At 45.1% G+C, this 27,264-nt stretch overlaps 3 protein-coding genes across 5 annotated transcripts; all 3 read right to left on the reverse strand.

The window, feature by feature from the left end:
• Positions 1 to 48: 48 nt before the first annotated feature.
• Positions 49 to 5,406, reverse strand: LOC308664091 (uncharacterized protein). Of its 2 annotated transcripts, XM_081321086.1 has the most exons (6): positions 5,224 to 5,406; positions 3,326 to 3,873; positions 2,945 to 3,062; positions 2,760 to 2,842; positions 1,985 to 2,111; positions 49 to 1,211 (listed from the first exon to the last, which is right to left on the reverse strand). In XM_081321086.1, exons 2-6 carry the CDS (start codon positions 3,485 to 3,487, stop codon positions 331 to 333), a joined length of 1,371 nt encoding a protein of 456 aa, XP_081177212.1. In that variant the 5' UTR covers positions 3,488 to 3,873; positions 5,224 to 5,406; the 3' UTR covers positions 49 to 330. The 2 variants fall into 2 exon arrangements, with proteins under 2 accessions (XP_081177212.1, XP_081177211.1); XM_081321085.1 differs by having other exon boundaries at positions 3,326 to 5,406.
• Positions 5,407 to 16,059: 10,653 nt separating this feature from the next.
• On the reverse strand, positions 16,060 to 23,916 carry LOC308664072 (uncharacterized protein). Of its 2 annotated transcripts, none has more exons than XM_081321032.1 (6): positions 23,759 to 23,916; positions 20,205 to 20,751; positions 19,857 to 19,941; positions 19,670 to 19,752; positions 18,834 to 18,960; positions 16,060 to 18,042 (listed from the first exon to the last, which is right to left on the reverse strand). In XM_081321032.1, the coding sequence occupies exons 2-6, from the start codon at positions 20,694 to 20,696 to the stop codon at positions 16,340 to 16,342; spliced, it is 2,490 nt and encodes an 829-aa protein (XP_081177158.1). In that variant the 5' UTR covers positions 20,697 to 20,751; positions 23,759 to 23,916; the 3' UTR covers positions 16,060 to 16,339. The 2 variants fall into 2 exon arrangements, with proteins under 2 accessions (XP_081177158.1, XP_081177157.1); XM_081321031.1 differs by lacking the exon at positions 23,759 to 23,916 and adding an exon at positions 21,574 to 21,672.
• Positions 23,917 to 23,941: 25 nt separating this feature from the next.
• LOC308664098 (uncharacterized protein) lies at positions 23,942 to 26,994 on the reverse strand. The gene is made up of 4 exons (XM_081321098.1): positions 26,837 to 26,994; positions 26,652 to 26,734; positions 25,877 to 26,003; positions 23,942 to 25,102 (listed from the first exon to the last, which is right to left on the reverse strand). The coding sequence occupies exons 2-4, from the start codon at positions 26,721 to 26,723 to the stop codon at positions 24,222 to 24,224; spliced, it is 1,080 nt and encodes a 359-aa protein (XP_081177224.1). The 5' UTR covers positions 26,724 to 26,734; positions 26,837 to 26,994; the 3' UTR covers positions 23,942 to 24,221.
• Positions 26,995 to 27,264: the final 270 nt, after the last annotated feature.

Consider the following 27,264-nt stretch of genomic DNA (forward strand, 5'->3'; position numbering starts at 1 on the left):
CCTGTTCAGGGCACCAAATGTGGGATTCAGAGACCAGTCAACCAAGGGTGTCCCAAATATGTCTGTCTGCCTACGCAGAGTTTATTGTATTCATACAGTTTAACAAGCAGGAAATAACGCACAGCAAAAGCGTTGTTTATTGGTGTACACCCCAGTCAATCTTAGAGAACATCCGAAACATCCAAGCCAGGGCAGAGTCTCTTTTATCTAGCTGGTTCTTTGCAGTCCTTGGCAAGGCTAATTGGAATGACCTCATAGTCATGTGGATAACAAGATACTGAGGCAGGCAATTTTCTGCGCATGGTCGTTTCATATCCTTGACCTCCATCTCTACAGCTTCTCTCCTGTGTGGATGCTGTTGTGGGAATTAAGATGACTGCTACAAGTAAAGGCCTTTCCACACTCCATGCACTGATATGGCTTCTTGCGTGTGTGGATCTTTTTATGAGAGGTGAGATCACAATTCCTCCTAAAGCCCTTTCCACATTCCACACATTTATATGGCATCTCTCCTATGTGGATCCTCTTGTGGGAACTAAGATTACTGCTACGACGAAAGGTCTTTCCACACTCCATGCATTGATATGGCTTCTCTCCTGTGTGGATCCTCTTGTGGGAACTAAGATTACTGCTAGAAGTAAAGGCCTTTCCACACTCCATGCATTGATATGGCTTCTCTCCTGTGTGGATCCTCTTGTGGTTATTAAGAGTACTGCTACAAGTAAAGCTCTTTCCACATTCCACACATTGATATGGCTTCTCTCCTGTGTGGATCATGTTGTGGGTATTAAGATTACTGCTACGATGAAAGGTCTTTCCACACTCCATGCACTGATATGGCTTCTCTCCTGTGTGGAGCCTCATGTGGAAAGTAAAATTACTGTCATAACCAAAGGTCTTTCCACACTCCATGCATTTATAAGGCCGTTCTCCTGTGTGATTCCTTTCATGAGTTCTAAGACAGTAATTATCACGGAAGATCTTTCCACATTCCTTGCAGGCATATCGTTTCTCTTTTGAACGTGTCTTTTTAAGGGAAATAAGATTAGCAGATTTATTAAAGCTCTTTCCAGACTCCATGCATTTAATTTGTGATGGCTTTGTTTCATTACTCTTTGGTTGCACTTGATCTGTAAAGTTCTCTTTTCTCTCTCTCAGATGGATCGCTTGGCATTCCTCCTTGCAATTCTTATTCTCTTGCCCATTAAAGCCTTGAAAAAGAAAAATGAAAACTGTAGCAAGACTAGGGGAATGACCAATTTTTTTTAATTTAGGAAAATATATTTAGGCAGTTCTGCTGGCAGACATGAAGATTCTAAGCCATGCTGTTACCAAAGACGTATTCCTAAGTGGGATCCCCCCAATTCTCATATATCAAAACTGGATGACCTCAGAATGAAAGTAAGCAAAACCTTGTCCTAAACTTTGACCAACCGTGTGTTCAATGACCTGGGACAATTCCAAGGGGCCACAAACTCCCCCAAGTGCTATTGACACTGTTATAATGCTGGGACAGCAATATACCCACCAGCTCCCCAACTTCAGTGAAAAACCTCATCTCCACTTCTCTTTCAGACAGAATCTTTGAAAGTCAATAAAATTTCTGGATGGCAAAAGCTCCCCCACCCTCAACTTGGAATGATGCTAAACTCAGAACACAAGTGGGCACATCTCAGTCAGTTTGGTCCAATGGTTAAGGCACCAGTCTAGAAACTGGGTGACTGGGAGTTCTAGTTCTGCCTTAAGCGCAAATGCTGGCTGGGTAACTTTGGGCCAGTCTCTCTCGGCTCAACCCATGACACAGCATTATTGTTTGGGGAAAAATAGGAAGGAGGAGGAGGAGTACTGGGTGTGTCTACTACCCTGAGCAAAAAGTAACAAAGGCGGTATATATATAAAAAGTGATATTTTCCAATCAAAAATAACATCTAAGCCCCCCAGACATTCCTTCTCTACATTTCTGAGCACAGATGGGGGTTCTTACCCAGAGAAGCCAGATTCCTGGAATTCTCCAGCATGACTTCCCCATGGAGTGCTTTTTGGTCAGGATCCAGCTGAGACCACTCCTCTTCGGAGAAATACACGGCCACGTCCTCCAAAGACACAACATCCTGGACAGGGAAACAAGTTTCCCAATTAGCAGATAATCCCAAGAATAATGTGACAGTTTTCTTTCACCAATTAAGCAGAGAGATCCTATGAACAAAACAGGCATCTTTCTGCAGAATTCAGAATGAGATCTCACAGCTTTTGGCTGACGGCACAACTGAAGCACATTGGATCAAGTTGGAAGTATTTGGAATGCCTTTCAGTGTAGCCAACTAAAACAGGTTTTTTGGTCACTTGGTAGTTGGGTATTAAACCCACTGCTTCTCACTGGCTTCAATTCTTCCTAGAGTGGGCAGAAGAAAATACAGGGGAAATCCATCTGCTTTTTGTCCATAGACTGCTTCATCAACCGAGGGAACAAACTCTTCCCTCCCACTCCACACCTTCGTGGGAGTGTTGGGAGAGCTTGTAATGGTATGTGAGAATGACCCTGGGAGATAGCAAAGAAGCAGGAGGGCAGAGAAAATCTATCAGAAGGGACAGTTAAGTTAAGCCAAGTGTGAATTTTCAATGATATGATCTACAATTTGTCTTGCTTAGGAAGAGCAACATTATACATTAGAAACAGCAATATTACACATTGAATATTATACAGAATAAAATTAAACCCATCCAAGGTTCATGGACCTTTCCGATATTTCTCTTCCTACCTGAGGCAGAGGTTCAGCCACTCTTTCAGCTCCACCACAAAGAGAAGGTGGTTCTAAAAACACTAAGGACATCTTTCTATTATCTGTGAGATAGAAAACAGCGGAAGCAGGGATTTCATTCAAGATGAACAAAACAATCACCTGGATGTCCAAATCTCACATCACATGAAAAGAACTTCGGTTACCTAGTGTGGTGTCTTGACTTTCACCTTTCTGGAAGCTCTTCCTGAATAACAGCTCCTGGGAGGATTTGGATGAATCTTTCCACTCCTGGGGATACTCAGTGATAGCTTGCAAGGATTTCTGGACAAGACGTGACACGAGAAAGAAGGGAAGAGTACAGAGACAGAAATGAATTATCAGGATTGAACACGCAACCTAGCAGACCCCAATGTCCATAGATTAAGCTGAAAAGTGAGAGAGGAAGAATTGCCCCAAATGCATCCTCTGGAAGAAGAATAGAACAATGGGTCTTAGGAGTTCATAATCCCAGAAAATTCTACCAGAGACACATTGACAAATTCAGAGAGATTCTCCTTGGTACTGACATAATTACATTCTCACACCTGCAACTCTTCTTGAATTTTTTCTTCCTTCTGACTCAGCAAGAAGCCTTCGGCCAGGGCCACTGCCTGGGAACTGGTTTCCGCTCCACACTCCCGCACCCATTTCTCCATCTCTGGGGGAAGGAAAGCCAGGAACTGCTCCAGGAGCACCAGGTCCAGCATCTGGGCCTTCGTGTGTATTTCTGGCTGCAGCCACTGACAGCAAAGGCGGTGAAGCTGACTGCAAACATCTCGGGGACCCCTCCCCTCCTGGAACTGCACTTTTCTGAAGTGACAGCATTGGACCTCTGAACTGTTGGCTTCCTCTTCTTGGCTCTTCTGCCCAGGAATTGCCCCATTCTTCCCACAGCTCCAAGGCAGAGCAGCTGCAGGAGCCTTTTCCAACTCCTGAATCTGCTGGGCTTTGTCCCTCCATGTAATCCAGCACCAAAATGGCCTGATCTCCCCAGCTCTTTCTAATCACAAGGGGTCTGTCCAAATCTCCTAATGCCATTCAGGCTTCTTCCCTCACAAGACACTTCAGTCTCCAGTGGAACCAGCTTAGGTATCTGAAAGGCAAAACACAGGGGTTTGCAACAAGGTGACAAATTTGAATAGTTAGACACAAAAATAGTCACAAATTGAAATTCACTCTGTTTGTGTTACAAATAGAAAAGAAGTTTATTAGACTTCACAACAAAGTCTAAAAAGTAACGGTTTGCAAAGTGTGGTGGATTCAGGAAGGCAAACAATGTAGCCAAACACTGAACCACACCCCAAATTCCAAAATCCCATATTATACATCCTATCGCGACGCCCCATTCCCTCCCCCATGGCCCCATTAGCTTAGGCTTTTGAGGTTACAATCTATCAAAAGCGCCTAAACAGAATACATTATCTCTGCCCCTGTTTGCTTACATTATACTAATAAGATCCCTCCCCTACTATCCTGTTTCTAGGGAAAAGATGTCTCCCATGTTCTACACCTGGGGGGGGGGGTACCAGGCACCAGAAGGTACTTAAAAACAATTCCTAGATGGTGACTCACACTGGGCCCCATGATAACTCCTGTTCTCCCCCTCCCTCCATCTGAGGCTTGTATTTTCCCCCATATTCTCAAAGCATCTACTCAAGCAATTGATTATAAAATGATTATTATAAAATATAAAATAGGATTACATGATAATACTAAAAGCATATATATTTTTATTTTAAAAGTTCCTCACTACTTCCAGTTATTTTCCACAATACTGAGCATCCTTCTCCATAAATAAACAAATCAACAAAAGAAATTCTTATGAAGCCACCAATGTCTGGGAAGATGTGGGTGGGAGGGGAATCTTACTAGACAGACTCATTTATGTTTGGGAAAAGTTCTTAGCACACTTCTCTTCTTGCTCAACTTCTATCAAGGAATCAAAATACCAAGTAAATACATTTAAAATATGTTTTGGGTTTCTGTTTCTGGAAACAGATTATTTATATCAAATAATTTCTATTGCTGCCTAGAAAGAACTACCCTTTGCACAATCCAAATTATAAATGTCTCCAGGCAGAAGAAAATTCACGTGAGTGCCTATCTAAATCGATTTAGCAAGGAGGTTAATCAACATTTGAATTTCTAGTAAAACCTAAGGCAGCAGAACCCCATTAACCTCGTCGTAGCCCAAACCCCTGGGTCAGTGGAAGGCAACCTCGGCTCTTTTATGGCTCATAGCTGGCTCAGGAATTCTGGGAGTTGAAGTCCTTGAGTCCTAAAAGAGCCGAGGTTCCCTTCCCCTGTCCTGGGTGAACTCCAGAAGCCAGAATTAACAAACCACCATCCAATGCACCGTCGCCGGCAGAGCCACCAACGGATAGTGAGGAAAGGAGGGAAACGAGGAAACCGAGTTCCAGTCCTTACAACCCTCGCACTCAACTCTTTACACGTGGAACTGTAGCCTTGTGTACAACCCAACAAGAGGAACTCAATGAAGCTTTGCATACTCCACGCCCGCCTCCAGCATCAGAGGAAAGCCCCCTCCTCCCCCTCCCCTCACTCTGAGTCACGTCTGGATCGCCCCCCGTGCGGGGATTCCCCACGGCCTCTTGGCCCGGTGGCTCAGCCTAAGGGACGCAGCGAAGGGGAGCAGAATCGGACACGGCAGAAAAAGCAGAGGCGCTTCCAGCCTTTCCGGCAAGTACGAATCTCCCTTCTGATGGCGGAAGAGTCAGGCGCATGCTCAGTTCCCTCCGGAAGGCGACTGCCCATCCCTTCCAACCGCTGCCGAGGGAGACCCCTGGTGGACGCTCTGCGCTATGCCAGGGGATCCTGCAAGGGCGCCGAAGGGGGCCAGGGATGATGGGCGTGGGATTGGGTCTCTCTAACGTCTTGCCTTTCTAAATATGATTGCAGGTTTAGAGTTTTCTCTTGTTAATTTCTGGGAACTATGTGTGATTTGTGAACGCTGAGGAAAACTTCGTTTGATGCTCAAAAGTCATTTTCCTCGAGCAGCCTCAGAAATTTTGCAAAACCCTTAGTTGCTCAGCATGCACCTCAGGAGATCTCCTCCTCTTCCCGTGTTTAAGGTGATTCAGGGAGGCCATGGAGGGGAAACCCTCGCTCTTCCCTCATGTTCAGAATTCTGGGAGCTGAAACTCGAGTCAGGCTTTATTCTCCACTTGCTTGGGATGACCAGCCTCTCCTTATTCATTTCCTCTCCAATAAAATAGAAAATGGAATGGGGCTCTTGCTAGTCTTAGGGGTGAAGCCTTTTCCTGCCCTTTCTTTGAGCGAGGAGTGGCTCTGATGCTGAGAAAAAGATGCGTTTCTGCCTGGTTTTGAGCCTTTTGGTTGTGAGGCAAATGTGATAACCACTAGACCACAAAAATGATAGGTGTTGTGTATGCCACCATAACACCAGGTGGCATCGGTCAGGGGCCTGATTGGTCAACCTGTCCGGCGGAAAATATACGACACCGGGTTGGGTGTCACCTGGCCGGCGGGAACACAGAGCAACCGGGTTGGCTGACTGCAGGGGGCATCAGTAACATATAAGGGGCACCAGGGGTGGGGGCAAGCCAGTTCCAGCATGTAATCAATAAAGGCATTACGTATTATGCTGTCTCCTCATTGTCTCCATGCGGTCGCCCACGCTATAACAATAGGCATGGGCAGGGGTAAGCAACCTTGGCTCTTTTCAGACTCGTGGACTTCAACTCCCAGAATTCCTGAACCACCATGGCTCAGCTTGGAAACTCTGCCTTTCCCCTCACCATGGCTGGCTCAAGAATTCTGGGAGTTGAAGTCCACAAGTCAGAGAAGAGCCAAGGTTGCCTACCCCTGGGCATGGGCAACTATAAATCAGCATGGCCCTATCGCTTGCCGGCCGCCTCAGGCTGGTGATTACAGAATTGTAAGAGTTAATGAGATGTTGTTCCTTATGCTTGGTGCCTTTCCAGAGCTCAGCTGGTAGAGTGAAGAACGGGGGAAACACAATTTCAGACACTCTCAGACTGTTGGTTCAGTCCTGGGTTTTGAGAGATTTTCTTTGACCAATTGTTGCCACTGCAACATTTGGTGGGGAGGGGCAAAATATAATGTGTTATGTAACCCAATAAGATGAAACTCTGCTAGGATATATAAATGATCTAAAATAGTGGCCAACAGTGGAATGGGGCCATCCTGAGTTATCACAAAGGTGACCTGGATAAGCAAGATAGCCCAGGACTGGTCCCTGGTGTTTTCCTTTGAAAAAGCCACATGCTCACATTTGCATCCTTACACCTACATCCTCCTGAACAGCTAAACTATTGGGAAGGTGCTGTTCAGAGGGTTGGGTTGGCCATCTTTCAAAAAGTTGCTTCTGCAACGGTTTTTCCCAAAACTGCATTGTGAGACGGTCTGTATTTAGGTTGTGCATACAAGTCATGTAAGTCTGTAAATGGAAAAAAAATCCCTGAAGGGACACCTTTCTTACACAGATTTTTGAAACCTTCCAACAGTTGGAAATGTGACACGGTATATAGTGGATGCCAGATAGCAATCATTTTTGATGATTGATTACATTTGCGGTTTTGAGGGTAAGTCAAAACCCATCCCACACAAGCTGCCAGGAGAGGCATGATGCAGGACCCATCAGCCTGACTATTCTGGTTGGTGAGGTCCAGGAGAAGACCCTCCTCTGTTGTTGTTCCTGCCCTCTGAATCATCTTGCCCACCCCCACCCCCATTTGACATGCACCCCAACCCTCCTGACCTTTTGTTAAGGGCCTAAAGATCTGGCTCTGCCGGTTAGCTTGAGGCCCCAATGGGGGAGCATCACAGTGGAGGTGACTGATCAATCCCATCTCTATCCCACCTTCCCAATATGTATCTATAATTACTTTTATGATGGTAAGCCTCCAAGAGTTACCCTGTGATAAGGTGGGCAGCCAATAATTTTTATAAATAAATCAGTCAGTCAGTCAGTGTGACGTCCAGAAGATGACTGACACTGTGGCATCAACCTTCACAAACACATCCACTTCCTGGGACACCCACTGGAGAAGTTGATGGGAAATAAATTGACCCAGAGAATTCCAAGTAGGGTGTACAGCTCCATGTGTCAGATCCCATCTTGGGACAAAATGCAGCAAAGTGCTTGCTTCAAAGAAGACCAGCAGGTGATGCTCAGAGAAAGAGCAGAAGAAGGAAAAGATTCTATGGAGAGTTAACACATCTGGCCATAATGCAAAGTGGATGCAAAGATTTGCCCCCTGGCAGCATCCTGATTATTATTTTTTTCAAATCCAAATTAATCTGTAAAAGGAATTAAACCACTCTTGACAGGACAACTAGAGATCACTATGGGAGAGAATTAGTGCCATTAGTACCGAGATCTAGCATGGAGCCTCAAGAAAAATAACAATGGATTACATAATAAAAGCAGTGCAATCAAAAATTGCGTGTGCCAGAAGACAGGATTCAGAACCCTGGATAGCTCCCAATGCGGGCTGCTCCTGCTTGGATTAATCGTCTCTAAGAAAAACACAATTCCAGTGCTGCTCTGTGGCCAATAAAATCCTCAAGAAAGGCGATGGCCGTTCGCCCCCATTTTTCATTCCAGAGGGTAAAACTCATTCAGATATTTAAATCCTACTGAGAAAAATCCTTGACAGTATGGGAATCGAAGCCCTCAGATGAAGAACCCAATGCAATAACAATCCATCACCTTCACCTCAGGATCATCTCATCAAGGAGGCCGTCCCTGGGTGGGTTCGAACCACCATCCTTCTGGTTAACAGCCAGATGCACTAACCCCTTGCGCCCCAGAGACTTGGCCCAGGGCTTGGCATCAGCCTCCCTCAGTCCAGAGATTCAGGCCACCGAAGCTTGTGTTTGGTTTCTGTAGTGTGGCTCCTTTTCCCCCCGCTAAAAAACAAAAACTGGGATGAGAATTCAGACGGGTGACACTGCCTGCAGATCCCAGAAGGGTAAAAGTTGAAAAAAAGGCATGCGCCAGGCAGGATTCAAACCCAAGTTACAGGATTGGAGACCATGTACGATGTCGCTATACAACTGGCACAGATGCTAAGATTCGGTCTCAAGAGATGTAAAATTTATGTTTGAGGTTTCTCTTTTCCCATCTAATAGCAAGAGAAAAACTCCTCTGAAACCCAATATTCAACCAGCAGCCTGAGAATGGAATGTCAAATTGTAAAAAGATTAAACAAAACAAGAAAAGTTATCCCAAAGACGCTCTTTCGCAAGGTAACTGGACTTTATTGTTTTTCTTTGAAGACATTTTGCTTCTCATCCAAGAAGCTTTTTTTTCAGTTTTGTTTATTTGTGTATCAAGCAAACATTAAGTCAATAGCGGTTTACATCACATTGCGAGGAGGCAATAAGGTTGTCCGGTTACATATAAGAAAGCAACCACAAAGAAAGGAAAAATTATTGCATATAACAAGTAATAAAGTTCAATTAACAGCTCTTTTTGACATCCAATTGTACCACTGACTCCAAGACAAATAGTAATCTGTGTCCCCTTGTCCCCTTAACATCATAGTAAGCCGATCTGATTCCGCACAGTTCAATATTCTCTGAATTACTATATTATTATTATTATTATTATTATTATTATTATTATTATTATTATTATTATTAAAGTTGGAAGGGACCTTGGAGGTCATCTAGTCCAACCCCTTGCTAAGGCAGGAAACCCTATACCATTTCATACAAATGGCTGTCCAGTCTCTTCTTAAAAACTTCCAGTGTTGGAGCATTCACCAGTTCTGGAGGCAGGTTGTTCCACTGGTTAGTTGTTCTAACTGTCAGGAAGTTTCTCCTTAGTTCTAGGTTGCTTCTCTCCTTGACTAGTTTCCATCCATTGCTTCTTATCCTGCTTTCAGGTGCTTTGGAGAATAGCTTGGCTCCCTCTTCTTTGTGGCAGCCCCTGAGATATTGGAACACTGCTATCATGTCACCCCTCACCCTTCTCTTCATTAAACTACACATACCCAATTCCAGCAACCGTTCCCTATATGTTTTAGCCTCCAGTCCCCCAATCATCTTTGTTGCTCTTCTCTGTACTCTTTCTAGAGTACTCTGTACTCTTGGTCAGGTGGGCTAACATCCATCTTCCAATATTGGGCCCACGCCAATCTTGCAGCAGTGGTTATATGTAACAACAAGTACCATGCAGTTTTGTTTATATTTTGTGGTCTTATCCCCAATAAAAATACCTCAGGACACAATTGTATATGGTATCCCAACATCTCACTTAGCCATTTCTGAATATTCTTCCAGAAATTCATAGCCTCTCGACAGGTCCACCATTGGTGGAAATATGTGCCTTCTTTGACACCACATTTCCAACAAGTTGGGGATGTTCCCAGAAACATTTTGGCGAGCCTGGCCGGCGGTAAATGCCAACGATATGCCATTTTATATATATTTTCTTTATATGCTATTGACCGTGTTAACTTAATGTTCTTAACCCAAATTTCGCTCCACCTCTCAATATCTATTGAGCAACCTAAGTCTCTCACCCAGGCATGGACCAAGGCCTTCGCGCCCTCCTCAGCTACTTCCATAGCCATAAAAAATTTATAACACTTAGATAAGATCTTATCATCCACTCCCAACAAAATCCTATCCAGAGTATGGAGCTCTCGACAAATTCCAGGCCTCTGCCCGTCCTTCGTGTATTTACTACTAATTTGCAAATAGGTTCACCAATCTAAATTTAACCCCTGTTCCTGAAGCGATGACTTTGCTTTTAAGTTCCCATTTGAATCTGATATCTCTTTGTAAGTCAACTTTTTCTCAAAATTGTATAGAGTCGGAAAAATCACTGCTTACAGGGGTGAGGTCCAAGGTGGCACTTTATTATAGTATATTTTCCTAATTGTGGCTCAGATCTCAATCAAAACTCACGTAAGTAATGCTTAGTAAAATATTCTGGGGGTCTACCTCTTTCCCACCATAGGTGGGCGTGCCACCCCTGCTGGATTACCAGCAAACGTTTACGTGCCACTATGACCAATTCACAAACCCATTCCAGGATCGCCGAATTATAATAGTATTGCCAATTTGGAACCCCAAATCCACCTTGTTCTTTCGGTTTCTGCATCATTTTTAATCTAATTCGGGGTTTCTTGCCCTGCCAAATAAATCTACTGGTACTCCTATCTAAATTCCTAAAAAAAGTTTTATCTAATCTAACCGGGGCCGTCTGAAAAAGCAATACCAATCTAGGCAAGACCTGGGTTTTAATCAAAGCTATCCGACCCATTAGCAAAAGTTGCAGCTTACCCCATTTCTCTAAGTCTTTCTCCAATTGTCCGACTAATTTTAAATGATTATCCGCTTTTATTGAAGAACATCTATCGGACAGCCATATACCCAAATATTTAATTTTACGAACTATCTGGAATCCCAAAGTATTTTGTAGTTCTAATCTCTGTATTCCTGTCATATTTTTAACTATAATATTCATTTTTTCTTTATTTATTCATAATCCATCTACTTCACCAAATTTCTGTATCCTATGAATAAGTCGGGAGCCAGAAGTTAGTGGCTCTTCTAAGACAAAAGCTAGGTCACGGGTCAGCAACCTGCGGCTCCGGAGCCGCATGCGGCTCTTTGAGCCGTCTCCTGCGGCTCCCAGCCACCCGGTGCACACGCACCTCTTTGAACGGGCAGTGGTGCGCGTGCACCTCTCCAAATGGAGAGTGGCACCGCCCATTTGGAGAGGTGCGCGCGCACCTCCCCGAATGGGCGGAGGTGTGCACGCACCTCCCCAAACCTTTGGAGAGGTGCGCGCGTACCTCCGCGCGAATGGGCAGAGGTGCCGCTCTTTGAGGAAGCTGTCGTGGCCCGTCTCCGAAGCTGCCGCTTTCGGCAGCTTTGTAGACGGGCCGCGGCAGCTTCCTCAAAGAGCAGCACCCCTGCCCATTCTGAGAGGTGCGCGCGCACCTCTTCGAACGACCGGAGGTGCGCACGCACCTCCCCAAACCTTTGGAGAGGTGCGCACGTACCTCCGCGCAAACGGGCAGAGATGCCGCTCTTTGAGGAAGCTGTAGCGGCCCGTCTCCGAAGCTGCCGAAAGCGGCAGCTTCGGAGACGGGCCGCTACAGCTTCCTCAAAGAGCAGCGCCCCTGCCCATTCTGAGAGGTGCGCGTGCACCTCTCCGAATGACCGGAGGTGTGCGCGCACCTCCCCAAACCTTTGGAGAGGTGCGCGCGTACCTCCGCGCAAACGGGCAGGGGCGCTGCTCTTTGAGGAAGCTGTAGCGGCCCGTCTGCAAAGCTGCTGAAAGCGGCAGCTTTGCAGACGGGACGTCGCCGTCGGGCAACCGGGAACCGGTTCCATCTCACTTTTAAAAAAAATGGCAACCGCATGCATCCGCGCATGCGCAAAAAATCGTTTTGTGCATGCGCAAAACTTTTTTTGCGCATGCACGTGCATGGACACACGCACGCGGCTCCCACTTTTTTTAATTTGTGATGGAACCGGTTCCCAGTGGCTCTTTTCCTTTTTTAGGTTGCCGACCCCTGAGCTAGGTCGTCTGCAAACACCTGAACTTTGTATTCTGAATTCTCCTGTTTTCTCTATTTTGGCTGTTCCCCGGTTTGTAGTCCAAATCCCTGTCAATTACTGCGTTAAAATCGCCTAATACAGATACATGGTCATATTGTAGATCAATAAACTTTTGATACACCATTTGATAGAAATCAGATTGTCCATTATTTGGGGCATATATTCCCACCAAGAGGACCTGTAATCGACCTATGCGTACCTCCAACATTAAAATTCTTCCCTCATCATCCTTATAGATTAGTTTTGGTTCCAAGTGATTCCTAACATAAAAAATCACGCCTCTCTGCTTCTCATCTGCTAGCACCACAAATAGCTCACCAAGTTGTGGACAATGCAGAACAGATTCATGTTGTTTTTTGATGTGAACTTCCTGGAGACATATAACATCCATATGCAATTTCAATAAGTTCTTAAAAACCCGCTTCCTCTTCACCTGCAACTGTTAAATAATAGGCTGGACAAGTCACTGAAAGGGCAATTAAATGTCCCTAATCTCCACTGATACTCACTTTTCAGGTCTAACCTACTTAGCCAAAAGCACAACAGGATTTGGGATCCACCTTGTTCTGATTTGTACTAGAAAGGCAAATTATACATGCTACCTAACAAGGTCTAGTATTTATTTGGATTATTGCCCAAATCCTCCTTGTATGTGATTTTAGATGACTACTGGTAGTCCTCGACTTACAGCAGTTCATTTAGTGACCAAAGTTACAACAGCACAAAAGCAAGTAACTTGTGACTGTTTTTCACACTTAAGACCGTCAAGTGGTCAAAATTCACGTGTTTGGCAGTGTCCCCTGGGTCTTGTGGGTTAAGACGCGCTGAGCTTGTCGATCAGAAGGTCGGCAGTTTGGCGGGTCGAATCCTGAGTGCCGCGTAGCAGAGTGAGCGCCTGCTACTCGTCCCAGCTGCTGCCAACCTAGCAGTTCGAAAGCATGTAAAAATGCAAGTAGAAAAATAGGGACCACTACGGTGGGAAGGTAACAGCGTTCCGTGCGCCTTTGGCGTCCAGTCATGCCGGCCACATGACCACAGAGACGTCCTCGGACAAGCGCTGGCTCTTCAGCTTGGAAACGGAGATGAGCATCGGCCCCTAGAGTTGGAAACGACTAGCACGCATGTGCAGGGGAACCTTTACCTTTACCTTTACAATAAGCAGAGCCAATGGGACAGCCCGATTCAATTAACAATTGGGTTGACTAACTTACCAACTGCAATGCTTCATTTAACAAATGTGGCAAGAAGTCATGAAATGGGCAAAACTCATTTAACAGCTGTCTTGTTTAGCAATAGAATGTTTGGGATCAATTGCAGTCATAAGCCGAGGACTAACTGTATTTCTATTGAAGCTCTTCCCACATTTCCTGTATTGACATGGCTTCGCCTATATGTGGATCTTTCCATGGCAAGTAAGAGTGTAATTTCTCGCAAAGCTCTTTCCACACCCCATGCATTCATTCATATGGGTTCTTCCCCATATGGATTCTTTTATGGGAAGAAAGGTTACAATTTTTCTTAAAGCCCTTTCCACATTCCACACATTGATATGGCTTCTCTCGTGTGCATCCTCTTGTGCGAATTAAGATTACTGCTACAAGAAAAGGTCTTTCCACACTCCATGCACTGATATGGCTTCTTGCGTGTGTGGATCTTTTTATGAGAGGTGAGATCACAATTCCACCTAAAGCCCTTTCCACATTCCACACATTTATATGGCATGTCTCCTATGTGGATCCTCTTGTGGGAATTAAGATTATTGCTACTATGAAAGCTCTTTCCACATTCCATGAACTGGTATGGCTTCTCTCCTGTGTGAATCATGTTGTGGGTATTAAGATTACTGCTACGATGAAAGGTCTTTCCACACTCCATGCACTGATATGGCTTCTCTCCTGTGTGGAGCCTCATGTGGAAAGTAAAATTACTGCCATAACTAAAGGTCTTTCCACACTGTATGCATTTATAAGGCCGTTCTCCTGTGTGATTCCTTTCATGAGTTCTAAGACAGTAATTATCACGGAAGATCTTTCCACATTCCTTGCAGGCATATCGTTTCTCTTTTGAATGTGTCTTTTTATGGAACATAAGATTAGCAGATTTATTAAAGCTCTTTCCAGACTCCATGCATTTAATTTGTGATGGCTTTGTTTCATTACTCTTTGGTTGCACTTGATCTGTAAAGCTATCTTTCCTCTCTCAGATGGATCGCTTGGCATTCCTCCTTGCAATTCTTATTCTCTTGCCCATTAAAGCCTTGATAAAGAAAAATGAAAACTGTAGTAAGACTAGGGGAATGACCAAATGTTTTTTTTTAAATTTAGCAAAATATATTTAGGCGGCCGTCCGCAGCTCCGGAGGCAGTTCATTCCAGAGGATCGGTGCGCCACAGAGAAGGCTCTCCCCCTGGGGTTCACCAGGCGGCATTGCCTAGCCGACGGCACCCTGAGGAGGCTGACTCTGTGGGAGAGAACCGGGCAATAGGAGGTTGATAATGGCAGCAGGTGGTCTCGCAGGTACCCCGGGCCTGAGCCATGTAGGGCTTTAAAGGTGATTATCAGCACCTTGAATCGCACCTGGAGGGTAACCGGAAGCCAATGCAGCTTGCGCAGGAGTGGTGTAACTTGGGAGTATCGAGATACTCCCATAAGCACCCACGCGGCTGCATTTTGCACCAGTTGAAGCCTCTGGATGCACTTCAAGGGCAGCCCCATGTAAACAGCATTGCAGTAATCCAGGCGAGAAGTGACAAGGGCATGAGTAACCCTGCATAGGGCATCTCGGTCCAAAAAGGGACGCAACTGGCGCACTAGGCGAACCTGTGCAAAGGCCCCCCTGGTCACAGCCATCAGATAATCTTCCAAATTAAGCCGTGAATCCAGGAGGACACCCAAGTTGCGGGCCCTTTCTGAGGGGGACAGAACCTCCCCCCCATCAAAAGAGATGGAACTTGTTGAACCATACGAGATGCCGGTATCCACAGCCACTCGGTCTTGGAGGGGTTCAGCCTGAGCCTGTTCCTTCCCATCCAGACCCGCACCGCCTCCAGGCACTGGGACATCATGTCAAGGGAATCACTGGGTTGGCTAGGGGTGGAGATGAACAACTGGGTATCATCCGCATATTGGTGATACCTCACCCCAAAGCCACGGATGATCACACCCAGCGGCTTCATATAGATGTTGAACAGGAGGGGGGAGAGAACCAACCCCTGAGGCACCCCACAAGTGAGGGGCCTCGGCGTAGATCTCTGTCCCCCTGCCAATACAAACTGCGAGCGGCCCAAGAGGTAGGAGGAGAACCGCCGTAAAACAGTGCCTCCCACTCCCAACCCCTCGAGCTGTCGCAGCAGGATACCATGGTTGATGGTATCAAAAGCCGCTGAGAGGTCAAGTAGGACCAGGACAGAGGAACAGCCCCTGTCCCGGGCCCGCCAGAGTTCATCCACCAGTGTGACCAATGCCGTTTCCGTGCTGTAGCCGGGTCTGAAACCGGACTGGTACAGGTCCAGATAGTCCGCTTCATCCAGGAATTGAGGGAGTTGATACACCACAACACTCTCGACAACCTTCGCTACAAAGCAAAGGTTGGAGACAGGACAGTAGTTATTCAACAAGGCCGGGTCCAGAACAGGCTTCTTGAGGAGGGGCCTCACCAAATGTGGGATTCAGAGACCAGTCAACGCAGGGTGTCCCAAATATGTCTGTCTGCCTACGCAGAGTTTATTGTATTTATACAGTTTAACAAGCAGGAAATAACGCACAGCAAAAGCATTGTTTATTGGTGTACGCCCCAGTCAATCTTAGAGAACATCCGAAACATCCAAGCCAGGGCAGAGTCTCTTTTATCTAGCTGGTTCTTTGCAGTCCTTGGCAAGGCTAATTGGAATGACCTCATAGTCATGTGGATAACAAGATACTGAGGCAGGCAATTTTCTGCGCATGGTCGTTTCATATCCTTGACCTCCATCTCTACAGCTTCTCTCCTGTGTGGATGCCCTTGTGGGAATTAAGATGACTGCTACAAGTAAAGGCCTTTCCACACTCCATGCACTGATATGGCTTCTCGCGTGTGTGGATCTTTTTATGAGAGGTGAGATCACAATTCCACCTAAAGCCCTTTCCACATTCCACACATTTATATGGCATCTCTCCTATGTGGATCCTCTTGTGGGAACTAAGATTACTGCTAAAATGAAAGGTCTTTCCACACTCCATGCATTGATATGGCTTCTCTCCGGTGTGGATCCTCTTGTGGGAACTAAGATTACCGCTAGAAGTAAAGGCCTTTCCACACTCCATGCATTGATATGGCTTCTCTCCTGTGTGGATCCTCTTGTGGGAACTAAGATGACTGCTACAAGTAAAGGCCTTTCCACACTCCATGCACTGAAATGGCTTCTTGCGTGTGTGGATCTTTTTATGAGAGGTGAGATCACAATTCCACCTAAAGCCCTTTCCACATTCCACACATTGATATGGCTTCTCTCCTGTGTGGATCCTCTTGTGGGAACTAAGATTACTGTTACAATGAAAGGTCTTTCCACACTCCATGCATTGATATGGCTTATCTCCTGTGTGGATTCTCTTGTGGTTATTAAGAGTACTTCTACAAGTAAAGCTCTTTCCACATTCCACACATTGATATGGCTTCTCTCCTGTGTGGATCATGTTGTGGGCATTAAGATTACTGCTACTATGAAAGGTCTTTCCACACTTCTCTCCTGTGTGGATCCTCTTGTGGGAACTAAGATTACTGCTAAAATGAAAGGTCTTTCCACACTCCATGCATTGATATGGCTTCTCTCCTGTGTGGATCCTCTTGTGGGAACTAAGATTACTGCTAAAAGTAAAGGCCTTTCCACACTCCATGCATTGATATGGCTTCTCTCCTGTGTGGATCCTCTTGTGGGAACTAAGATGACTGCTACAAGTAAAGGCCTTTCCACACTCCATGCATTGGTATGGCTTCTCTCCTGTGTGGATCCTCTTGTGGTTATTAAGAATACCACTACAAGTAAAGGTCTTTCCACACTCCAAGCACTGATATGGTTTCTCTCCTGTGTGGACCCTCTTGTGGGAATTAAGATGACTGCTATAACCAAAGGTCTTTCCACACTCCATGCATTGATATGGCTTATCTCCTGTGTGGATTCTCTTGTGGTTATTAAGAGTACTTCTACAAGTAAAGCTCTTTCCACATTCCACACATTGATATGGCTTCTCTCCTGTGTGGATCATGTTGTGGGCATTAAGATTACTGCTACTATGAAAGGTCTTTCCACACTCCATGCATTGGTATGGCTTCTCTCCTGTGTGGATCCTCTTGTGGTTATTAAGAATACCACTACAAGTAAAGGTCTTTCCACACTCCATGCATTTATAAGGCCGTTCTCCTGTGTGATTCCTTTCATGAGTTCTAAGACAGTGATTATCACGGAAGATCTTTCCACATTCCTTGCAGGCATATCGTTTCTCTTTTGAACGTGTCTTTTTAAGGGAAATAAGATTAGCAGATTTATTAAAGCTCTTTCCAGACTCCATGCATTTAATTTGTGATGGCTTTGTTTCATTACTCTTTGGTTGCACTTGATCTGTAAAGCTATCTTTCCTCTCTCTCAGATGGATCGCTTGGCATTCCTCCTTGCAATTCTTATTCTCTTGCCCATTAAAGCCTTGAAAAAGAAAAATGAAAACTGTAGCAAGACTAGGGGAATGACCAAATCTTTTCTTTTGAAATTTAGCAAAATATATTTAGGCGGTTTTGCTGGCAGACATGAAGATTCTAAATTATGCTGTTACCAAAGACGTATTCCTAAGTGGGATCCCCCCAATTCTCATATATCAAAACTGGATGACCTCCGAATGAAAGTAAGCAAAACCTTGTCCTAAACTTTGACCAACCGTGTGTGTCAGCCTGTTCAATGACCTGGGACAATTCCAAGGGGCCACAAACTCCCCCAAGTGCTATTGACACTGTTATAATGCTGGGACAGCAATATACCCACCAGCTCCCCAACTTCAGTGAAAAACCTCATCTCCACTTCTCTTTCAGACAGAATCTTTGAAAGTCAATAAAATTTCTGGATGGCAAAAGCTCCCCCACCCTCAACTTGGAATGATGCCAAACTCAGAACACAAGTGGGCACATCTCAGTCAGTTTGGTCCAATGGTTAAGGCACCAGTCTAGAAACTGGGTGACTGGGAGTTCTAGTTCTGCCTTAAGCGCAAATGCTGGCTGGGTAACTTTGGGCCAGTCTCTCTCGGCTCAACCCATGACACAGCATTATTGTTTGGGTAAAAATAGGAAGGAGGAGGAGGAGTACTGGGTGTGTCTACTACCCTGAGCAAAAAGTAACAAAGGCGGTGTATATATATAAAAAGTGATATTTTCCTATCACAAATAACATCTAAGCCCCCCAGACATTCCTTCTCTACATTTCTGAGCACAGATGGGGGTTCTTACCCAGAGAAACCAGATTCCTGGAATTCTCCAGCATGACTTCCCCATGGAGTGCTTTTTGGTCAGGATCCAGCTGAGACCACTCCTCTTCGGAGAAATACACGGCCACGTCCTCCAAAGACACAACATCCTGGACAGGGAAACAAGTTTCCCAATTAGCAGATAATCCCAAGAATAATGTGACAGTTTTCTTTCACCAATTAAGCAGAGAGATCCTATGAACAAAACAGGCATCTTTCTGCAGAATTCAGAATGAGATCTCACAGCTTTTGACTGACGGCACAACTGAAGCACATTGGATCAAATTGGAAGTATTTGGGTATTTGGCACGCCTTTCAGTGTAGCCAACTAAAACAGTTGTGTTTTTTTTGCTCAATTGGTAGTTGGGTATTAAACCCACAACTTCTCACTGGCTCCAATTCTTCCTAGAGTGGGCAGAAGGAAATACAGGGGAAATCCATCTGATTTTTTGCCTATGGACTGCTTTATCAACTGAGGGAACAAATTCTTCCCCCCAACTCCACACCTTCGTTGGAGTGTTGGGAGAGCTTGTAATGGTATTTGAGAATGACCCTAGGAGATAGAAAAGAAGATCTCTGGTCAAGACAACATGTGGACAATGAAATCTGAGCCTGAAGCAGGAGGGCAGAGAAAATTTATCAGAAGGGACAGTTAAGTTAAGCCAAGTGTGAATTTTTAATGACATGATCTAAAATTTGTCTTGCTTGGAAAGAGCAACATTATACATTAGAAACAGCAACATTACGCATTGAATATTATACAGAATAAAATTAAACCCATCCAAGGTTCATGGACCTTTCCGATATTTCTCTTCCTACCTGAGGCAGAGGTTCAGCCACTCTTTCAGCTCCACCACAAAGAGAAGGTGGTTCTAAAAACACTAAGGACAGCTTTCTATTATCTGTGAGATAGAAAACAGCGGAAGCAGAGAGATTTCACTCAAGATGAACAAAACAATCACCTGGATGTCCAAACCTCACATCACATGAAAAGAACTTCGGTTACCTAGTGTGGTGTCCTGACTTTGACCTTTCTGGAAGCTCTCCTTGAATAACAGCTCCTGGGAGGATTTGGATGAATCTTTCCACTTCTGGACAAGACGTGACACGAGAAAGAAGGGAAGAGTACAGAGACACAAATGAATTATCAGGATTGAACACGCAACCTAGCAGACCCCAATGTCCATAGATTAAGCTGAAAAGTGAGAGAGGAAGAATTGCCCCAAATGCATCCTCTGGAAGAAGAATACAACAATGGGTCTTAGGAGTTCATAATCCCAGAAAATTCTACCAGAGACACATTGACAAATTCAGAAAGATTCTCTTTGGAACTGACATAATTACATTCTCACACCTGCAACTCTCCTTGCATCTTCTCAGATTCCTGGCTCAGCAAGAAGCCTTCGGCCAGGGCCACCGCCTGGGAACTGGTTTCCACTCCACACTCTCGCACCCATTTCTCCATCTCTGGGGGAAGGACAGCCAGGAATTGCTCCAGGAGCACCAGGTCCAGCATCTGGGCCTTTGTGTGTCTTTCTGGCTGCAGCCACTGACAGCAAAGGCAGTGAAGATGACTGCAAACATCTCGGGGTCCCCTCCCCTCCTGGAACTGCACTATTCTGAAGTGACAGCCTTGGCCATCTGAACTGTTGGCTTCCTCTTCTTGGCTCTTCTGCGCAGGACTTGCCCCATTCTTCCCACAGCTCCAAGGCAGAGCAGCTGCAGGACCTTTTCCAACTCCTGAATCTGCTGGGCTTTCTCCCTCCATGTAATCCAGCACCAAAATGGACTGATCTCCCCAGCTCTTCCTAATCACAAGGGGTCTGTCCAAATCTCCTAATGCCATTCAGGCCTCTTCCCTCACAAGAGACTTCAGTGTCCAGCGGAACCAGTTTACGTATCTGAAAAGCAAAACACAGGAGGTTGCAACAGGGTGGCAAATTTGAATACTGGGCATCCTCCTCCATAAATAAACAAATCAACAAAAGAAATTCTTATGAACCCACCAATGTCTGGGAAGACGGGGTGAGAATCTTATTACACAGACTCATTTATGATTGGGGAAAGGTCTTAGCACTCTTCTCTTGCTCAACTTCTATCAAGGAATCAAAATATCAGATCAATACATTTAAAATATGTTTTGGGTTTCCGTTTCTGGAAACAGATTATTTATATCAAATCGTTTTTGTTCCTGCCTAGAAAGTACTACCTTTTGCACAATCCAAATTATAAACGTCTCCAGGCAGAAGAAAATTCATGTGAGTGCCTATCTAAATCGATTTAGCAAGGAGGTTAATCAACATTTGAATTTCTAGTAAAACCTAAGGCAGCAGAACCCCATTAACCTCGTCGTAGCCCAAACCCCTGGGTCAGGGGAAGGCAACCTCGGCTCTTTTATGGCTCATAGCTGGCTCAGGAATTCTGGGAGTTGAAGTCCTTGAGTCCTAAAAGAGCCGAGGTTCCCTTCCCCTGTCCTGGGCGAACTCCAGAAGCCAGAATTAACAAACCACCATCCAATGCACCGGCAGAGCCACCAACGGATAGTGAGGCAAGGAGGGAAACGAGGAAACCGAGTTCCAGTCCTTACACACCTCGCACTCAACTCTTGACACGTGGAACTGTAGCCTTGTGTACAACCCAACAAGAGGAACTCAATGAAGCTTTGCATACTCCACGCCCGCCTCCAGCATCAGAGGAAAGCCCCCTCCTCCCCCTCCACTCACTCTGAGTCACGTCTGGATCGCCCCCCGTGCGGGGATTCCTCACGGCCTCTTGGCCCGCTGGCTCAGCCTAAGGGCCGCAGCGAAGGGGAGCAGAACCGGACACGGCAGAAAAAGCAGAGGCGCTCCCAGCCTTTCCGGCAAGTACGAATCTGCCTTCTGATGGCGGAAGAGCCAGGCGCATGCTCAGTTCCCTCCGGAAGGGGACTGCCCGTCCTTTCCAACCGCTGCCGAGGGAGACCCCTGGTGGACGCTCTGCGCTATGCCAGGGGATCCTGCAAGGGCGCCGAAGGGGGCCAGGGATGATAGGCGTGGGATTGGGTCTCTCTAACCTCTTGCCTTTCTAAATATGATAGTGTCATCTGTACAGATTGCAGTTTTAGAGCTTCCTCTTATTAATTTCTGGGAACTGCGTGTGATTTGTGAACACTGAGGAAACCTTTGTTGAAGATCAAAAGTCATTTTCCTCAAGAGTTGCCTCAGAAATTAGCAAAACACTTAGTGCACCTCAGGAGATCTCCTCCTCCTCCTGTGTTTAAGGTGATTCAGGCAGGCCATGAATGGGAAACCCTCCCTTTTCCCTCATGTTCAGAATTCTGGGAGCTGAAACTCGAGTCAGGCTTTATTCTCCACTCACTTGGGATGACCAGCATTCTTTGATCCGTGGCTTGAAATCAGCCTCTCCTCATTCATTCCCTCCCCAATAAAATAGAAATTGGAATGGGTTTCTTGCTTGTCTTAGGGATGAAGCCTTTTCCTGCCCTTTCTCTGAGCGAGAAGTGGCTCTGATGCTGAGAAAAAGATGCGTTTCTGCCTGGTTTTGAGCCTTTTGCCTTTGAGGCAAATGTGAAAATCACTAGACCACAAAAAACGATAGGCATTTTAAGGGTAAACAACCTTGGCTCTTTTATGACTTGTGGACTGCCTTTCCACTCAGCATGGCTGGCTCAGGAATTCTGGGAGTTGAAGCCCACAAGTCATAAAAGAGCCAAGGTTGCCCACCCCTGGGCATGGGCAACTATAAATCAGCATGGCCTTATCGCTTGCTGCCCACCTTAGTCTGGTGATTACAGCATTGTGTTAATGAGATGTTGTTTCTTATTCTTGGTGCCCTTCCAGAGCTCAGCTGGTAGAGTGAAGGATGGGGGAAGCACAATTTCAAACACTCTGACTGTTGGTTCAGTCCTGGCTGTTGAGAGGGGTTTTTTGACCAAATATCGCCACTGCAACATGTGGGGGGAGGGGCAAAATATAACGTGTATAACCCAATAAGATGAAACTCTGCTAGGATATATAAACCGGACTGGTACAGGTCCAGATAGTCCGCTTCATCCAGGAATTGAGGGAGTTGATACACCACAACACTCTCGACAACCTTCGCTACAAAGCAAAGGTTGGAGACAGGACAGTAGTTATTCAACAAGGCCGGGTCCAGAGCAGGCGTCTTGAGGAGGGGCCTCACCACCGCCTCTTAAGGCAGAGGGGAAGACACCCTCCATCAAAGAAGCATTGACAACTGCCTGGAGCCACATTATAATAATGTGGAGATCTGTAATAATATGTATTTGTTTGAAATGGAAATATTGTAACTCGGATATCACGCTGTTTCTTAAAGATATTATTGTAAATATTGGAAAACTAATAAAATATTATTTAAAAAACCCCATCTGAACATCAACTGGAACAAAGGGACCAGACCCGTCAGCAATTTCTTCTACATTCCCCCCCCCACTTTTGCTAATTGTTCCTCTAAAATTTGCCTTATGGGGGTATACAATGGCTGTGAAGAAGCAGAAGAATTAACCTCTACATGAGGAGCTGAAAGTTCAATTAAAGGTAACTTCGGAGGAAAAAAAATTATTTGATCATAATTAGGTGGAGGTTTTGTGGTCAATTGTTGTCCTGCCAAAGCATCAGAGCCAAATTTTTCCACTGCTTGACGGCATTGAAACCATAGATGTAATATCTGAACTGGAGCCCGGGGTTCAAGATGTAAAGTATGCCCTATCTTTACCCAGTCCTGTAAACGGAGTGTCCCGTGCTCCGGATACCAAGGACAGTGTTTCCCTATCTCTCCTACGAGCTTCTTTATCTCTGCCACAGGTGCTTCAAGCCCTGACTTTTGTAGCAGGAAAGTTAGTTCCTCTACATGCTGTTGCTGCTGAGATAGATTGCAACCCATACTTACCTCTGAGGGGTCCCGTAGGAGGAAGGTACCTTTGGGGTCTATTCCAGACGAAGGTAAATATGTTGAAAGTTGCTCCCCTGGAGGGAGGTCCTATTCCAAATCTCTTTTTGTTTGTTTTTAAAGATTTATGGTCCCTGTTCAGGGCACCAAATGTGGGATTCAGAGACCAGTCAACGCAGGGTGTCCCAAATATGTCTGTCTGCCTACGCAGAGTTTATTGTATTTATACAGTTTAACAAGCAGGAAATAACGCACAGCAAAAGCGTTGTTTATTGGTGTACACCCCAGTCAATCTTAGAGAACATCCGAAACATCCAAGCCAGGGCAGAGTCTCTTTTATCTAGCTGGTTCTTTGCAGTCCTTGGCAAGGCTAATTGGAATGACCTCATAGTCATGTGGATAACAAGATACTGAGGCAGGCAATTTTCTGCGCATGGTCGTTTCATATCCTTGACCTCCATCTCTACAGCTTCTCTCCTGTGTGGATGCTGTTGTGGGAATTAAGATGACTGCTACAAGTAAAGGCCTTTCCACACTCCATGCACTGATATGGCTTCTTGCGTGTGTGGATCTTTTTATGAGAGGTGAGATCACAATTCCTCCTAAAGCCCTTTCCACATTCCACACATTTATATGGCATCTCTCCTATGTGGATCCTCTTGTGGGAACTAAGATTACTGCTACGACGAAAGGTCTTTCCACACTCCATGCATTGATATGGCTTCTCTCCTGTGTGGATCCTCTTGTGGGAACTAAGATTACTGCTAGAAGTAAAGGCCTTTCCACACTCCATGCATTGATATGGCTTCTCTCCTGTGTGGATCCTCTTGTGGTTATTAAGAGTACTGCTACAAGTAAAGCTCTTTCCACATTCCACACATTGATATGGCTTCTCTCCTGTGTGGATCATGTTGTGGGTATTAAGATTACTGCTACGATGAAAGGTCTTTCCACACTCCATGCACTGATATGGCTTCTCTCCTGTGTGGAGCCTCATGTGGAAAGTAAAATTACTGTCATAACCAAAGGTCTTTCCACACTCCATGCATTTATAAGGCCGTTCTCCTGTGTGATTCCTTTCATGAGTTCTAAGACAGTAATTATCACGGAAGATCTTTCCACATTCCTTGCAGGCATATCGTTTCTCTTTTGAACGTGTCTTTTTAAGGGAAATAAGATTAGCAGATTTATTAAAGCTCTTTCCAGACTCCATGCATTTAATTTGTGATGGCTTTGTTTCATTACTCTTTGGTTGCACTTGATCTGTAAAGTTCTCTTTTCTCTCTCTCAGATGGATCGCTTGGCATTCCTCCTTGCAATTCTTATTCTCTTGCCCATTAAAGCCTTGAAAAAGAAAAATGAAAACTGTAGCAAGACTAGGGGAATGACCAATTTTTTTTAATTTACGAAAATATATTTAGGCAGTTCTGCTGGCAGACATGAAGATTCTAAGCCATGCTGTTACCAAAGACGTATTCCTAAGTGGGATCCCCCCAATTCTCATATATCAAAACTGGATGACCTCCGAATGAAAGTAAGCAAAACCTTGTCCTAAACTTTGACCAACCGTGTGTTCAATGACCTGGGACAATTCCAAGGGGCCACAAACTCCCCCAAGTGCTACTGGACACTGTTATAATGCTGGGACAGCAATATACCCACCAGCTCCCCAACTTCAGTGAAAAACCTCATCTCCACTTCTCTTTCAGACAGAATCTTTGAAAGTCAATAAAATTTCTGGATGGCAAAAGCTCCCCCACCCTCAACTTGGAATGATGCCAAACTCAGAACACAAGTGGGCACATCTCAGTCAGTTTGGTCCAATGGTTAAGGCACCAGTCTAGAAACTGGGTGACTGGGAGTTCTAGTTCTGCCTTAAGCGCAAATGCTGGCTGGGTAACTTTGGGCCAGTCTCTCTCGGCTCAACCCATGACACAGCATTATTGTTTGGGGGAAAATAGGACGGAGGAGGAGGAGTACTGGGTGTGTCTACTACCCTGAGCAAAAAGTAACAAAGGCGGTATATATATAAAAAGTGATATTTTCCAATCAAAAATAACATCTAAGCCCCCCAGACATTCCTTCTCTACATTTCTGAGCACAGATGGGGGTTCTTACCCAGAGAAGCCAGATTCCTGGAATTCTCCAGCATGACTTCCCCATGGAGTGCTTTTTGGTCAGGATCCAGCTGAGACCACTCCTCTTCGGAGAAATACACGGCCACGTCCTCCAAAGACACAACATCCTGGACAGGGAAACAAGTTTCCCAATTAGCAGATAATCCCAAGAATAATGTGAGAGCTTTCTTTCACAAATTAAGCAGAGAGATCCTATGAACAAAACAGGCATCTTTCTGCAGAATTCAGAATGAGATCTCACAGCTTTTGGCTGATGGCACAACTGAAGCACATTGGATCAAGTTGGAAGTATTTGGAATGCCTTTCAGTGTAGCCAACTAAAACAGTTTTTTTGGTCACTTGGTAGTTGGGTATTAAACCCACTACTTCTCACTGGCTTCAATTCTTCCTAGAGTGGGCAGAAGAAAATACAGGGGAAATCCATCTGCTTTTTGTCCATAGACTGCTTCATCAACCGAGGGGACAAACTCTTCCCTCCCACTCCACACCTTCGTGGGAGTGTTGGGAGAGCTTGTAATGGTATGTGAGAATGACCCTGGGAGATAGCAAAGAAGCAGGAGGGCAGAAAAAATTTATCAGAAGGGACAGTTAAGTTAAGCCAAGTGTGAATTTTCAATGATATGATCTACAATTTGTCTTGCTTAGGAAGAGCAACATTATACATTAGAAACAGCAATATTACACATTGAATATTATACAGAATAAAATTAAACCCATCCAAGGTTCATGGACCTTTCCGATATTTCTCCTCCTACCTGAGGCAGAGGTTCAGCCACTCTTTCAGCTCCACCACAAAGAGAAGGTGGTTCTAAAAACACTAAGGACATCTTTCTATTATCTGTGAGATAGAAAACAGCGGAAGCAGGGATTTCATTCAAGATGAACAAAACAATCACCTGGATGTCCAAATCTCACATCACATGAAAAGAACTTCGGTTACCTAGTGTGGTGTCTTGACTTTCACCTTTCTGGAAGCTCTCCCTGAATAACAGCTCCTGGGAGGATTTGGATGAATCTTTCCACTTCTGGACAAGACGTGACACGAGAAAGAAGGGAAGAGTACAGAGACACAAATGAATTATCAGGATTGAACACGCAACCTAGCAGACCCCAATGTCCATAGATTAAGCTGAAAAGTGAGAGAGGAAGAATTGCCCCAAATGTATCCTCTGGAAGAAGAATAGAACAATGGGTCTTAGGAGATCATAATCCCAGAAAATTCTACCAGAGACACATTGACAAATTCAGAGAGATTCTCCTTGGAACTGACATAATTACATTCTCACACCTGCAACTCTTCTTGATTTTTTTCTTCTTTCTGACTCAGCAAGAAGCCTTCGGCCAGGGCCACTGCCTGGGAACTGGTTT

This window comes from Vipera berus, assembly GCF_964194415.1.
Source record: "Vipera berus genome assembly, chromosome: 2".
In the NCBI taxonomy this organism is placed as follows: Eukaryota; Metazoa; Chordata; class Lepidosauria; order Squamata; family Viperidae; genus Vipera; species Vipera berus.

Coding starts and splice junctions, on each gene's coding strand:
- LOC308664098 (XM_081321098.1), bottom strand. CDS start 26,723: ATGTCCTTAGTGTTTTTAGAACCACCTTCTCTTTGTGGTGGAGCTGAA. Junction 26,004..26,651: donor TGGCTGAACCTCTGCCTCAG/GTAGGAGGAGAA, acceptor TTCCCTGTCCAG/GATGTTGTGTCTTTGGAGGA. Junction 25,103..25,876: donor CAGGAATCTGGCTTCTCTGG/GTAAGAACCCCC, acceptor TTCTTTTTCAAG/GCTTTAATGGGCAAGAGAAT.
- LOC308664091 (XM_081321086.1), bottom strand. CDS start 3,487: ATGCTGGACCTGGTGCTCCTGGAGCAGTTCCTGGCTTTCCTTCCCCCA. Junction 2,112..2,759: donor TGGCTGAACCTCTGCCTCAG/GTAGGAAGAGAA, acceptor TTCCCTGTCCAG/GATGTTGTGTCTTTGGAGGA. Junction 1,212..1,984: donor CAGGAATCTGGCTTCTCTGG/GTAAGAACCCCC, acceptor TTCTTTTTCAAG/GCTTTAATGGGCAAGAGAAT.
- LOC308664072 (XM_081321032.1), bottom strand. CDS start 20,696: ATGGCATTAGGAGATTTGGACAGACCCCTTGTGATTAGGAAGAGCTGG. Junction 19,753..19,856: donor AAGTCAGGACACCACACTAG/GTAACCGAAGTT, acceptor TCTATCTCACAG/ATAATAGAAAGCTGTCCTTA. Junction 18,043..18,833: donor CAGGAATCTGGTTTCTCTGG/GTAAGAACCCCC, acceptor TTCTTTTTCAAG/GCTTTAATGGGCAAGAGAAT.